General features: G+C 47.9%; 1 protein-coding gene across 1 annotated transcript in view; it reads left to right on the top strand.

The window, feature by feature from the left end:
• Nucleotides 1–246: 246 nt before the first annotated feature.
• Nucleotides 247–14570, top strand: part of KRAS (KRAS proto-oncogene, GTPase) — a 48453-nt gene continuing 34129 nt past the window's right edge. The window contains exons 1-2 of the mRNA XM_066634653.1: nt 247–417; nt 11134–11258. Coding sequence (XP_066490750.1) covers nt 11148–11258 — 111 coding nt within the window. The 5' untranslated portion in view covers nt 247–417; nt 11134–11147. The remainder of the gene's footprint in view (nt 418–11133; nt 11259–14570) is intronic.

Below are 14570 nucleotides of genomic sequence, written 5' to 3' on the forward strand. Positions count from 1 at the left end.
ACAGGCTGGAAGCATTGCACTTCTGGGGGTTTATCTAGCCAGCCACCTATCCATCCGTCCACCCATTCATTCTGCTCGCCTTTATGTAACCAGCCTGGCTGGCTGCTTGGCGCACGGCTCCAGCTGCATGCGGGGGGGGATCCTGCACCAAGGCTCCAGCACCGCCCCTACCGCCCCCTCCCTCCCCCAACCCGCCCCTCCCACCCCTGGTCCCCGCCCCACCGACCGGGCAGGCGCATTGAGCGCCCGAGCGTATCGAGTCCTACTTTGGAGAGGGGAAAAGGGGCCACCCCACCGCGCGCCCTTCCGCTCGCCAGCCCAGCCCAGCCCGGCTCGGCTCTGGCCATTTCACGCCGCGGCGCCTCCGGAGAAGCCGAAGCGAGCCCTGCGCTCGGGCGGCGTCCGCGGGAAGAGCAGGTAGGGCTGCGGGAGCAGCGCGCCGCGCAACCAGCTCTCCAGGGCGCTCCCCGCCCAGCCTCTCCGGAGCGCCACCGGGGCCGCCCAGCCCAGCCCAGCCCGCTGCAGGCGTGATCGGGGCGCTGGGCTCCTTGCGGGGGGTGCCGGCGAGCCCCTCCAGGCGCCCTCGGAGCGAGCAGTGCCCAGGCGCACCCACCTGTGCAGAGCCGCGGCGAGTTCCTGTTTGAAAACTTGCTCGGGAGGCCTCCTGCTCCGGAGCCGGAGCCCTTCACAGGTTACTAGGTGGGCTGGTCTCCGCCCCGAGGGCTCTGCAACTCCGCTTTCAAAGGGAGGCAGGGAGCAGTGGGGAGAAACACGCTTTTGCTCCAGCTGCGCAGGCTTGGGGACACAGCAGGAATGGGGATGGATGGTGGCGTGCTGAGTCTGCTTCAGGGAGTACAAGAGGGCAAGTCTCTGCCCCGCGGGGCTTGCAGTTTAGAGTTCCACTCAGAGGAGGCATGCTGATGGGCGGACTCTGTATCCTGGAGGCCCTGGGTCTGCTTCACACGGTTCTCTGACCAGACTATCCAAATCATTGGGGGGGGGGAGATTCACAGAGACGTACAGTGGGTGGGGAGGCAGGTGAGGCAGAGCCTACCCACTGGAGTCCTTCAAAAAGTGCTGCAGCTATTTGAGGCACCCACTACCTATGTGCTCAACAGGGTCTGGAGTCTAGGGTTCCGTGTGTGGGTGCTTGGGTGCCTCACACAGTGTTTTTCAAAGAACTCAGGTGCGGAGGCTCTGCCTCCCTGCCCACAGCATGTCCCTGGGGGAGAACTGTGGCTATACACATTTTCTCTCTCCACACCCACACTGTGCAGTAGCTGCATGTCAATTTAGTGGCTGTAGGACAGCACTCAGGAGAGGGTTACGTGTGCATCTCTGTGGTCAGAATATGTTCCAAACTGGCTTAACTTGTATATGTATTTTTCTAAAAATACATATTCTTTCCTTGCCTTCATCCTTCCCTCCTCTCTTATTTGCCTTGTGCTGAATTTTAGATGGTAAATTCTTTGGGGCAGGCCTCACATAGTTTATAAAGTGCAGTGCACATTAATACTTTGCCAGTGACAGTTGTTTATGTTTATGGTATGATCCAGCCAATGTTAAGCACTTTAAGGGTGCAATCATATGGGCTCATGGCTCTGGTAAGCATGAGCTTACCACGTTATGGCACCACGGGAGAGAGGAGTGCTGCTGCCGGGCCAGCACCAGTTGGTGCCGGGCCCAGTGCTAGAAGGATGCTGGCTGGCAATAAGTGGCACCAGTGCAGCTGTTCAGAGGTGGAGATTGTCCAGGGTGGGGTGGGAGGGGGGTGGGACCAGCAGAGGCCTTCTCCGCCAGTTCCTATCCTCCATGTTGGGCTGAAAAACCTGACACAGAAGTTCTCCAGTCTGTGCTGACAAAATAGCTGGCGTAGACTTGAGTAGCCCTACAGGCTACGAATGTCCCCTTCCCCTGAGAAGACTTCCCATGGCCTCTGTAGGGCTGCTAGATCTAGCCCTTGCTATTTTGGCACTGCTGCTCCTGGCGGCGCTAGCAGTCATAGGATTCGGCTGTAAGTTTTATTCACTTCAGTGAATCTAATCATGTGCTCACCTCACCCATTGAAATGAATGGGATGTAAATATGCTTCATTTTTAGTTCTTTTCACACCTGTGAGCATGATCTAGCCCTAAAGGACTATGATCGATGGGGCTTTGAATCCTTTGCAGGATATACTTACAGACATTTCTGAATTATTAAGTGACTTGGCAAGACAGAGGTCACCATAAAATTAAGCATTTTGTCTGATGCATTCCTTAGACCAGTGGTTCTCACACATTTAGTACTGGGACCCACTTTTTATCTGTCAGAATCCAGAATCTGTCAGGACCCACTGGAAGTGATGTCATGATCAGAAGTGACATCATCAAGCAGGAAAATTTTTAACAGTCCTAGGCTGCAATCCTTCCCACACTTACCCAGGAGTAAGTCCCATTTACTATCATTGTTAAAATAATATACATAGTACCTTGTTAAAAGTACAGGTCTATAACATTTCCCCAAATTCAGTCACATATCATGGTAGCATCAAGTCTAACGTATTAAAAATAAAATATTGAAATGAATGGGGACCCACCTGAAATGGGCTCGTGACCCACCTAGTGGGTCCCGTCCCACAGTTTGAGAAACACTGCCTTAGACATCTTTATTTTCCATTCCTGCCAGGGAAATGTCTCCTGGGGCCCTCATGTTATACACACTCTTCTGTGTCCCCCCAGTGTGGTTATGCATAAGGATGGTACTCCTGGATTTCTTCCCAAATCTTATTATCCTTTGTGACTGTCCCATATTTAATAGGAGTACAACTGCCCTCTCTCAACAAGCCTAGCATCCTTCCCTTTGGCTATCACTGATGTCTTCCTTGTGCCTTTTTTTCTTTTTAAACAGTGAGCCCCTTTGGGACAGGGAGCCATCTCTTTTTTGCTTGTGTTGGAAGATGGTATATAAATATTAAGCAAAACATTCTAGATCCCTGATCCCTAGGAGCTTACAATCAATGTACATTTGGAAGCAAGAGTAGCTAATGACTATGAACAAATGTTAGTGATGAAGATTCCTGGTTTAAATCAAAGGAGCTCTTCATTTTGTATCTAGTTGCCAGTCATAGCAAGAGATCCTATAAGTGTGGGTGTGCCATTTCCTTGTGTTTGTGGTTGCTGCCACCTGCTGTAACCACAGCAATTGAAGAGGCAACGATGCTGTGGGGTCACTGGCTCATACTAGCCTTCTTAAAACAGTGCAATAGCTTACTAGTAGTTAAAATATTAAGAGGTTAATGGATGTTTCTTGTTTACTGTTTTGTTTCTAAAAGGCCTTTGTAACTTCACATTTTCCCAGCAAGGCTGAACTATTTGGGATCTACAGCATAATATGTGCTTGCAGCGCTCTCCTTTTTCTTTAAAAGCAGCAGGCTTGGCTAGCAGAAAGCACAATATGGCAAACACGTTTTGCTTTGAGCGCCTTGGTTTGAAAAAACTACGTGGAACTCTAAAGCTTGCTTGTGTTTTTTGAAGTTAACTGGATCAATTAAAAACAAGACTATGCATCATTCCACTCTACAGCAACTCCGTGACCCATATTTGGAATAGGGTGTACTAGAGTAACAAATCTAATCTTTGCACAAAGCACACCATAAGGTTGCTGGAAATGACTGCAGGACCTCTGTGGGGTATGAAACTTGCAGGGCTGGCTTCCTGCTATTGGCTCAGGCATGTTATGGAAGGGAAAGGTACCTGTCTTTTCTCAGCAACATTTCATGTGCTGCTGTGTGCTTCCTGTGCAATATGTATGTCTTACAGGGCAATCCAAAGGGCAATTCCTCCTGCGCTGGCTCTCATGCATTGCAAACATGCCCAAAAGCAAGTTTTTGGCAACTTGGCAGCAGACCATGCTGGCGAAAGGATGCGTGCCGTCCTGTTCCTGCTGGATCCTATTCCTACGCTGACAGAAGGGGATAACTTTGTGTTGGCAGAAGGTGGGAGAGGGTGGTAGAAGGGCATTGTGGAGGCGGGGAGGACAGTCCAGGAGGCAGGGAAGGGATGGGACCAGCCTGTGCCAGGACATCCAAATCCTGTCCCTGGCCTGAACAGCCTTACTCAGCCAGTTGCTTGGATTTGCACCAGTGAATTTGCTGGTGCAGATTGGAATAGCCCCATAGGGGTGGCTGGGGCTTAACATGGGGTAAGGTGAAAAATATCCCCTTATCCCAAATTGCCCTTCAGCCACCTCCTAACCTCTGCTAGGCATAGTGCAGGCCAGTTGGCCTACCAGTGCAAGTTAGGATTGAGCTGCCTGTGATTTAGTTGCAGCATTTTAATCAAGTTCTGCCCAGGGGTTGTGCGTTCAGATTACACACTTTTCCATACCACAGAACAGTAGGGGAATTGTTCCTTCCGCTTTGGGGTGATGGCTTTTGAAAAAGATTAGACATACACATGGGGAATAGGTTCATTAGCAGCTGAATGGAATTTCCATGGCAGGAGGTGGAGTGCTGCTGAATACCAGGTGCTGTGATATACAAGGGAGGGCCAAACACCGTCCTGCTCTGTTTCAGTTTCCTAGAACGGGGTGCCCAAACCCCGGCCCTGGGGCCACTTGCGGCCCTCAAGGTCTCTCAATGCGGCCTGCTGGGAGCTCTCAGCCTCTGGCCCTCTGGAGATTTGTTGGAGCCCTCACTGGCCCAACACACCTGCTCTCAGCGTGAGGGTGACTGTTTGACCTCTTGCGTGAGCTGTGGGATGAGGGCTTCCACCACTGCTTGCTGTTTCACATCTGTGATGCAGTAGCCGCAGCAAAGGAAAGACCAGCCTTGCTTTGTGCAAGGTCTTTTATAGGCCTTGAGCTATTGCAAGACCTTGATTCATTCGTATAAGTTCATCTTTAATATATTCATTTATGTAAACTTATGTAAACTTATTCAAATTTTAAATGTAAATTAATTCTTTTTTCCCCTGGCCCACAACACAGTGTCAGAGAGATGATGTGGCCCTCTTGCCAAAAACTTTGGACAGCCCTGTCCTAGAAGTATCTGCCTGGCCACTGCTGGAAGCGTAATGCTTGAGTAGATGTGCCTTAGTCTGACCCAACCAGGAAACTTAGTTTAGTTGTGGGCAATGTCACATCAAACTAGGAGTGTGAGGTGTTAACTTTGAAACTGATTTTGGAAAACCTTTCTCTGGGACGCCTTATAAATTGGTTTGTGTAAGAACTTTGCCACCACCAAAATATTTCTGCGAAAACAGAGGTTAGCAACTACTGGCATGATGACTCCAAGTGTTAGGACTTACCACAGAGAAGCTTTTTTTTTTAAAAAAAAAAAAAGCACACAAAAACTGTTCCTTGTAACTGTTGTGGCTCCACAGTGGCCCCACATGGTGTGAACTACACCACAAAATATACTATTATTTCAGGTCAGGTGAATTTTTCCACACCATCACAGTGGTCTGCATGATGCACAGCTATGAACAACACTGTATTGTGTGTCACAATTTTAGTCAGCTTTTGTGTGGTGGGTGTAATAACGAATGTTTCAGAGAGCTTGAGGCTTTGTGCTAACTGCCCTTCCTAGGTGGCTAGCAATTCAAGGTCAAGCATTTTCAGGGAATGCTGCATGTGTAGTATGGTTTTCACTTGCGTTGTGGTTTGAAACACACACTTCCTTCCCTATTTGTAGAATTGTATTGGCAACCTTCAGTCTCGAAAGACTATGGTATCGCGCTCTGAAAGGTGGTTCTGGCACAGCGTCTAGTGTGGCTGAAAAGGCCAATCCGGGAGTGACAATCCCTTCCACACCGGGAGCAAGTGCAGTCTGTCCCTGGTCTGTCTCCCTGGCTATGGGCCTTCCTTCTTTGCCTCTTAGCCTCAGACTGTTGGCAAAGTGTCTCTTCAAACTGGGAAAGGCCATGCTGCACAGCCTGCCTCCAAGCGGGCCGCTCAGAGGCCAGGGTTTCCCACTTGTTGAGGTCCATCCCTAAGGCCTTCAGATCCCTCTTGCAGATGTCCTTGTATCGCAGCTGTGGTCTACCTGTAGGGCGCTTTCCTTGCACGAGTTCTCCATAGAGGAGATCCTTTGGGATCCGGCCATCATCCATTCTCACGACATGACCAAGCCAACGCAGGCGTCTCTGTTTCAGCAGTGAATACATGCTAGGGATTCCAGCACGTTCCAGGACTGTGTTGTTTGGAACTTTGTCCTGCCAGGTGATGCCGAGGATGCGTCGGAGGCAGCGCATGTGGAAAGCGCTCAGTTTCCTCTCCTGTTGTGGGCGAAGAGTCCATGACTCGCTGCAGTACAGAAGTGTACTCAGGACGCAAGCTCTGTAGACCTGGATCTTGGTATGTTCCGTCAGCTTCTTGTTGGACCAGACTCTCTTTGTGAGTCTGGAAAACGTGGTAGCTGCTTTACCGATGTGCCTGTTTAGCTCGGCATCGAGAGAATGAGTGTCGGAGATCGTTGAGCCAAGGTACACAAAGTCATGGACAACCTCCAGTTCATGCTCAGAGATTGTAATGCAGGGAGGTGAGTCCACATCCTGAACCATGACCTGTGTTTTCTTCAGGCTGATTGTCAGTCCAAAATCTTGGCAGGCCTTGCTAAAACGATCCATGAGCTGCTGGAGATCTTTGGCAGAGTGGGTAGTGACAGCTGCATCGTCGGCAAAGAGGAAGTCACGCAGACATTTCAGCTGGACTTTGGATTTTGCTCTCAGTCTGGAGAGGTTGAAGAGCTTTCCGTCTGATCTGGTCCGGAGATAGATGCTTTCTGTTGCAGTTCCAAAGGCCTGCTTCAGCAGGACAGCGAAGAAAATCCCAAACAAGGTTGGTGCAAGAACACAGCCCTGCTTCACTCCGCTTCGGATGTCAAAAGGGTCTGATGTGGAGCCATCGAAGACAACAGTGCCCTTCATGTCCTTGTGGAAGGATCTGATGATGCTGAGGAGCCTGGGTGGACATCCAATCTTGGGGAGAATCTTGAAGAGGCCGTCTCTGCTGACCAGGTCGAAAGCCTTTGTGAGATCTATGAAGGCTATAAAGAGTGGCTGTCGTTGTTCCCTGCATTTCTCCTGCAGTTGTCTAAGGGAGAATACCATATCAGTGGTGGACCTGTTGGCTCGGAATCCACACTGCGATTCTGGATAGACGCTCTCTGCAAGTACCTGGAGCCTCTTTAGTACAACTCGGGCAAACAGCTTTCCTACAACGCTAAGGAGAGAGATGCCGCGGTAGTTGTTGCAGTCACCCCTGTCACCTTTGTTCTTGTACAGCGTGATGATGTTTGCATCCCTCATGTCTTGAGGTACTCCACCTTCTCTCCAGCAGAGACAGAGGATTTCATGCAGCTCAGTGACGATGATCTCTTTGCAGCATTTTAGGACTTCAGCAGGGATGCTGTCTTTTCCAGGTGCCTTGCCAAAGGCAAGGGAGTCCAGGGCCACGTGAAGTTCTTCTAGGGTTGGTTCACTGTCAAGCTCTTCCAGCACAGGCAGGCACTCAATGTTGTTCAGTGCTTCTTCGGTGACTACATTTTCTCTGGAATATAGCTCAGAGTAGTGCTGCACCCAGCGTTCCATCTGCAGCAGCATACAAGGTCTGTCCCAGTGAGCGCAACCTGCAGGTCCTCCGAACTGCTCGCAGCAAAGTCCAACAGACTGCCAGGAGATGTGCTAACGACTACTGGCTCCAGCTCTGTTCCGAGATACAGATAGCAGCTGACACGGGCAACATCAAGGGGATGTATGATGGTATCAAGCAGGCCCTAGGTCCAACACAGAAGAAAATTGCCCCTCTGAAGTCTGCCACAGGCGAGGTCATCCAGGATCGGGCGCAGCAGATGGAACGCTGGACTGCCAGGAGATGTGCTAACGACTACTGGCTCCAGCTCTGTTCCGAGATACAGATAGCAGCTGACACGGGCAACATCAAGGGGATGTATGATGGTATCAAGCAGGCCCTAGGTCCAACACAGAAGAAAATTGCCCCTCTGAAGTCTGCCACAGGCGAGGTCATCCAGGATCGGGCGCAGCAGATGGAACGCTGGGTGCAGCACTACTCTGAGCTATATTTGTAGAATAAGTGATTGAAAAATTGAAAACCTGGCCACTGTTGCAGTAGTATTTAGATGGTGTTCTGGGAAAGCCAGGAATTCCTAGAAAGTTTATCATGGATTCCTCAATGAGAACATCAGCAGTAAACAGAGGAAGTTGCCTTATGGAGTCAAACCATAAGTCAGTTCATCTTTAGCTCAGTGTTGTCTACACTGGCTGGCAGTCACTGTGCAGGGCTTTTCTGCCGTTCATGGAGATGCAGGGATTGAACCTGGGATTTTTTACTTGCAAAATAGATGCTCTGCCATTGAACCACAACCCTTTCCCCCCCACCTTGGAAGATTGGCCATGGCAGACAGCTTTCCCTGAAAGAACTTGCTCACTATTTTTGGCTTTCCTTGCAACACATAGTTGTGGGGATATATAGTTGGACCTCTGTATCCACGGGGGATCTGTTTTCGGACCCCCATACCAAAACCCATGGACAAACAAATTCACAGGTGCTGTCCACAGGATGTCTAGAGGCCACCGTAGATGTTCTCTGATCACTATCCATCGGTGTTCTGAGGTGTGGCCTCTACAGGCTTCAGAAAGGCTCCTGGATGTGACTGGAGGGCATGTCTGGGAGTTAAGGTCTGGCTTCCACCACGGGTCCTGAATCCGTGGACATGGAGGCGGGACCTGTATTAGGTGTTCTCTTGGCCCATGCTTTTCAACCAGTGGAAGAAGCAGAACTGGTAATACTGCATTGCTTTGCCTTCCCTGGCCACACTGGACGTGCGGCAGCAGTGCACCAGTAGCAAGCTGTGGCTTTCTTCAAAAGAGGTGCAAGTCAGACACAGTGGTGCAAAGCAGAGATCAGGAGACAGAAACAATTGGAGAAGCCTCTCCTTAACTTCATGGACAACTGTGGGGCAAGCCATCCTCTTCTGTGCACAGTGTCTGTCTGTGATAGCAGTTGTAGGTGGAAAAATGATCATGGCAAAAAGAAAAAAAAATGGAAGCTGTAGGTAATACTTTTCATTATGTAGGTCAAGGATGGGGCCAGCACCCTGCTGAACTAAGTATATATCCTAGAACATTCCTTCACTCTCTGCAACTTGCACGGGTCTGTGGCAGCAGATGGTTTCTGGTTCCTTCAGGGACATGCCAGTGTGGAAAGTGTTCCTGAAGATTGAATGTTAGAGATGTGTATAGTTAGTGTAGCGTGGTTGTAAGCGCAAAAACCCAGGTTTTAGTTCCTGTTCAGCCAAGGATGACTTTGGGCAAGTCACAATCCTTCTCATCCTAGCTTACTCCATGCAGTTGTAAGGAGAATGAATTGGGTATGAATAAAATCACTTTGTCTGCTGAAGAAGTTGATCATTTCAACAAAACCTGGTACTAGTCTCCACCGTATTTTATGGGTATCTATCACATACATGGAAATTAGCAGTAGAAGTTACTTCACAGTAACTGAAGTGCTGAGTTCTTATAGGCTCATAAATTACTAATGAGATAAAAATTTACTCTAAAAGGTATAGAGAATGTAACTAGTAACAATCATCCTAGGATAAATCCAAAATATAAAATTTTAATTTGATGGAAATGCCAAATGCAAATTTGCCTTTTCCTGTCCGCCATTCAGCTGATGGTGTTAAATTATATGTCATTCCAAGAGATTATTTTCCTGTCTTAATATTTGCTGAGTGTGGGGTGTCACACCACCTTGGTTGCAGTACAGATGGACCCATGGATCCCGTATCAGCGGATTCAATTACCTATGGATCAAGGTCCCTTGTATGCCTCCCCCTTTAAAATTGTTAAAAAGCTTAGTGGGGCAAGGAAGGAAGGGTACAATCCTTCAGTCCTTTTGAGCATCCCACTAGTTTTAATGCTCCAGGGCAGGCAAGCAAGACGGATCAGGGACTGTTCACCCATTGGAGAGTTGCTTGACCTGTATACTCTTTCAAGAACCAAGTAAAAATATGCCACATTCTAATCTCTCGCCAAATGCCACATTCTGATTTCATCCCAAATCTGTGTGTGATGCTTGATTGCAGTCATTTGAAAAATTAGTTGTAGTTGGGTGTCAAAAGCCAGTTCAGCCTGAGTTCCACAACTGGCTCAGTCTGTGTCACCACCACTGGAAGTTGATACAGACAACCTTAGGTTTAAAGGATGAATAGGCACTTATTGGAAAGGTAAGGCATGGGATCCACTTTTTGTCCTGTGTGCTGATTGGAAGAATAGCTTCCTTGAAGCAACTTGCATTGAGTTGCCCCCAATAACGGCTTCCTAGGTTTTGGCCATCTACCCATTTAAGGCTGCAGTTCACCGTTTTGGAATTGGCCAAAAGTGCTTGACAAACATTTGAAAGAGTGGTCTTGTATAATATGTGGTCTGGTGGATGGATTATGGTGGATGTCATGAATATAATTTGGGATAGGAAGGGTTGCTGCTGCCTAGTGTCTTAACTGTGGTAAAGTATGTACCTTTTGGATGCCAAAAGATACAGTGATGATTTTCAAGATGCTTATTCTAAGAGTCTTGTTGGAAACGAGATTCAGTATTGGTTATCCAAGTACAGAACCTAACTTAACCTCACCAGCTATTACTGATACTGACTGTGTCATATATGTGCCCCTCTGGCTAGAAGTAGGTTTTGTTAAGGCACTTTTCAGGACTTGGGAGTAAAAGTGAGAAAACTGCAGGGGTGGGATGGTGTTCCTTGTCCTTTGGAAGGGTTTGTAAGCTTTGATTGGCAAATCATACTTAGCAAAAATTTGGTCTAGATCTCTTTGCCACCTATTCTAATGATCCAAGAGACACTTGATTATAATAATAATAAACAGCATGATCCTTAACAACATGTCTATTCAGAAGTAAGTTCAGTTGGGTACAGTGGCGCTTACTCCCAGGAAAATGTGAATAGAATTACATTCTAAGAATAAGAAGTTGGCATGATTATAGAGTGCTCTTTACATTGGGTCTCTTTCTCATGGGACTGGAAGGGGAGATACACTCCCAATTCTCCGAATTTGTTCTAAATGCTGAAGAAGTTCTAGTGTTCTGTTTAACAAAGCTGCTATTTCTGCTTGATCTTCAGGAGGCCTGCAGAAGATGACAGAATACAAGCTTGTCGTTGTTGGAGCTGGTGGTGTAGGCAAGAGTGCCTTGACGATACAGCTAATTCAGAATCATTTTGTAGATGAATACGATCCAACAATAGAGGTAAACCGTTACGCATGAGAAGTGGATTATATGGATGGTTGTGGGCTTTGAAGTCGGAGAGTGACTTCCTTACAAGTACAGGTGTGCGCTGCTTAACAACCATTTGCTTAACGATGGACCACATATATGACCATGGTCAAAGCGCAGTAAAAATGCTCTTAATGAGGCAATCGAGTCTCTCATAGCCTGCAGTAGAGTGTCTGTTTATGCAACGGAGAGGCTCTTAATGCAAAGAAGAGACAATCTATCGCCAGTAGCCTGTGCAGCCAGCTAGTATCTGGCAGGGAGGTCTGTTTACACAACAAAGGCAATAGATTGGAATGTTCACTTAATGACCAAAATCTCATAACAACGGGGATAGGAGAACGTATCCCTGTTAAGTGGCGAACACCTGTAATGATGATAACCTTTGGTTGCTTTAAACTATAAACCATAGGGCCCCCAGACATCAACAGTGGACTCAGATTTAAGGGGGGGGGGGAGAGCCAAGAAGGAAGAATAGTGCAAGATTTATGGATAAAAGCAACTGATCTGAAGTTCTCTCAGTTGGGATTAGGAGACAGCAAAGGAGTTTTCCCAAAAGTACGGTCCAAACTATCAGAAATCTCAGCTTTCTTTATTTCAGCAGGAACTTTATCCAATATGTAAAAATCTGCCTCTCTCCTGGCAACAGATTTATTTGAAGCCTACATCTTGGTATCAACACAAATGTTTTTGGATTTGCTTGGTTTGCCCATACCCTGAATTTGTAAGTTTTCAGTGAATTTTGAGTTGCATATGTGTTACATACCTGAAATTGGGGGTGGGGGGTGGGCTTGGGGAACAAAGCTGGTTATGCAACACAGCTTGCTTTGGGGAAAATTCTCTGACTGGCTGTGGCCTTTGCTTCATGGCAAAGTACAGGGAGAGAACAGATTTGGTGCACTTGGTGATGTTGTCATCGCTAGACACCAACCACTCTGAGGAAACAGCTGGCAGTGTAGGAGCCGAAGGTGCTCGAGGTGAAGGGGATCAGCTGTGGACTGGCTGAGCTACATATGAGCCTTTTAAAAGGACTGCTTCAGAGAGAGGCAAGGTGAGCAAGAGAAAGTATGGAGATGAGAGGAGAGGAGAAAGCAAGAAGAGAGATGGAAGGTAGGGAGGCAAAGGAGGACCAGTACAAGAGACTGGAGGAAGGCACAGCCAAGGACAGTAGTATAGCTAAAGGGGGAGGCAAAACAATAAATACTGCAGGCGCTGCAATGTGCCATGTAAGCAGCCCCTCCCTCTCACCATCTGGGCCGTGATGGCAATGTGCAGGCACTCGCCAAACTAAACAGTGACTTTATTGGAATCTTGTTGCTTACAGAAGATAGTTTTCTTTGAGCCGTGTTTGTTGTTGCATGAAGTCAATGGAAACTCACAGATGCAATATAATCTAGCATCCTGCATGATCAGTGGTGTCACTAGGATTCGAGTCACCTGGTGCGGGAGGCCTGCGTGTCACCCCATGTAGTGGGTGGGGCAACATTCCAGGTGGGTGTGGTGATGTACCATTGCCCTGCCCCCACTGGTTTTCTGGCTATACCTTTTGTTATAACACAGATATTTCAATGTGGTTTGTTTCATTGCATTCTGCATGAAATTACGCATTGATTAATATATAACATGATGGTCTTACTCCTCCAAATTCTGATTTTAGTGATTTTGAAAACTTGTAGAGTCTCTTTCTCACGCGCATGTGCGCACGCGCACACACACACACACACACACACACACACACACACACACACACACACACACAACCCCATGTCAACTTAGTAACATCTTATTGTAGCAGTTCTCAAACTTTTAGCACTGGGACCCACTTTTTAGAATGACAGTCTGTCCAGGAAGTGATGTCATGGCCAGAAGTGACATCATCAAGCAAATTAAAATAAATTATAAATAATTAAAAAAATAAAATAAAATAATTAAGGGGAGCCAGTCCTGTTCCACCAACTGAATCTACTCTGAAGTAAGTCCTATTGTGGTCAATGGGGCTTACTCTCAGGACAGTGTGGGTAGAATTGCAGCCTGTGAGCTCAATCCTATGCATGTCTGCCTGAAGTAAGTCCCATAGTGGTCAATGGGGCTTACTTTGTAGTCTGCCTGCAATAACACCCCCCCCCCTCAAAAAAAAAAAATCAGTGAGTTTTCCAGCCCTCCCCAGTGCCCAGTTTAAAGTTCTTCTGTTTCAGGCATATCCATATAAAGACCCACCTGGCTTTGCAAGTGCAAAATGGAAACATGCTCCTTACCAGTTCAAGCCGCTCTTTTTTCCTTTTTAGTGGGGGTAGGGGGGAGGTTGCCTCTGGACATTTGTTGCACTCCAGCTCCATCGGATCGGGACCATTCTGGTGTCCTCACATTCCCCTTTGCCTGACCTGACCACCAGCCAAGGCACGTCTACCTACTCATGAGTAAACGCGACATGAGGCTGCTTCACTTTCCATAGGGCTCCATAGACTCGCAGCTGGGAGGAGGGACCGCCTTCTCTGTGTTTTGGGGGGCTGCGTTCATTGAATTAGGACCATTCTGACCTCTTTGGAGTCCTCTCAGCCTGCCTTGACTAAGGCAAGTCCACCTATTTGCAAGTAAACGTGACCACATGGCTTTGTTTCAGGCTCAGACTCACAGCTGGGAGTGGGGAGCTTCTCTGGTGTTTTTTTGGGGCTGCATTCATTGGTTTGGGACCATTGTGGTGTCGTTGGATTCCTCTCAGCCTGCCCTTTCTGACAGGCTATGGCAAGTACAGCTACTTGCGAGTAAATGCACGATACAGCTCACTTTCACTTTCCGTAGGGCTCCATGCATTTTTCCTTCCGGTTTTTTGGCCATAATATTTGAACGAAAGGAGCTATTTCAATTCTGGTTTTTGCACTGCACCCCTCTGGCCATTCCACATCCAACAGTGTATGGCATGATGGGGTAGCTCCTAATGCTGCGATGTTAGCACATCCTCCCCCAGGGCACGTCACCCCCTGGTGCGTCACCCGATGCGGCCCGCACCCCCTAGCAACGGCAGTGTGCATGATACTCCTTTATTTAATTTTGAAAATTTATATCCTGCCTTTTGATCAAAATGATCCCCAAGGCACTGTTGGCAACCTTCAGTCTCGAAAGACTATGGTATCGCGCTCTGAAAGGTGGTTCTGGAACAGCGTCTAGTGTGGCTGAAAAGATCCCCAAGGCAACTTACAGATAAATAACTATAGAAAAGAAGCCAGCAGCCCCTCAGTCCTCTGGCTGATGACAGACTGTGCCTCCTTTTTGTTTCTCCAGTCCCTGGGC

The sequence above is a fragment of the Tiliqua scincoides genome, chromosome 7 (genome assembly GCF_035046505.1).
Source record: "Tiliqua scincoides isolate rTilSci1 chromosome 7, rTilSci1.hap2, whole genome shotgun sequence".
Lineage (NCBI taxonomy): Eukaryota > Metazoa > Chordata > Lepidosauria > Squamata > Scincidae > Tiliqua > Tiliqua scincoides.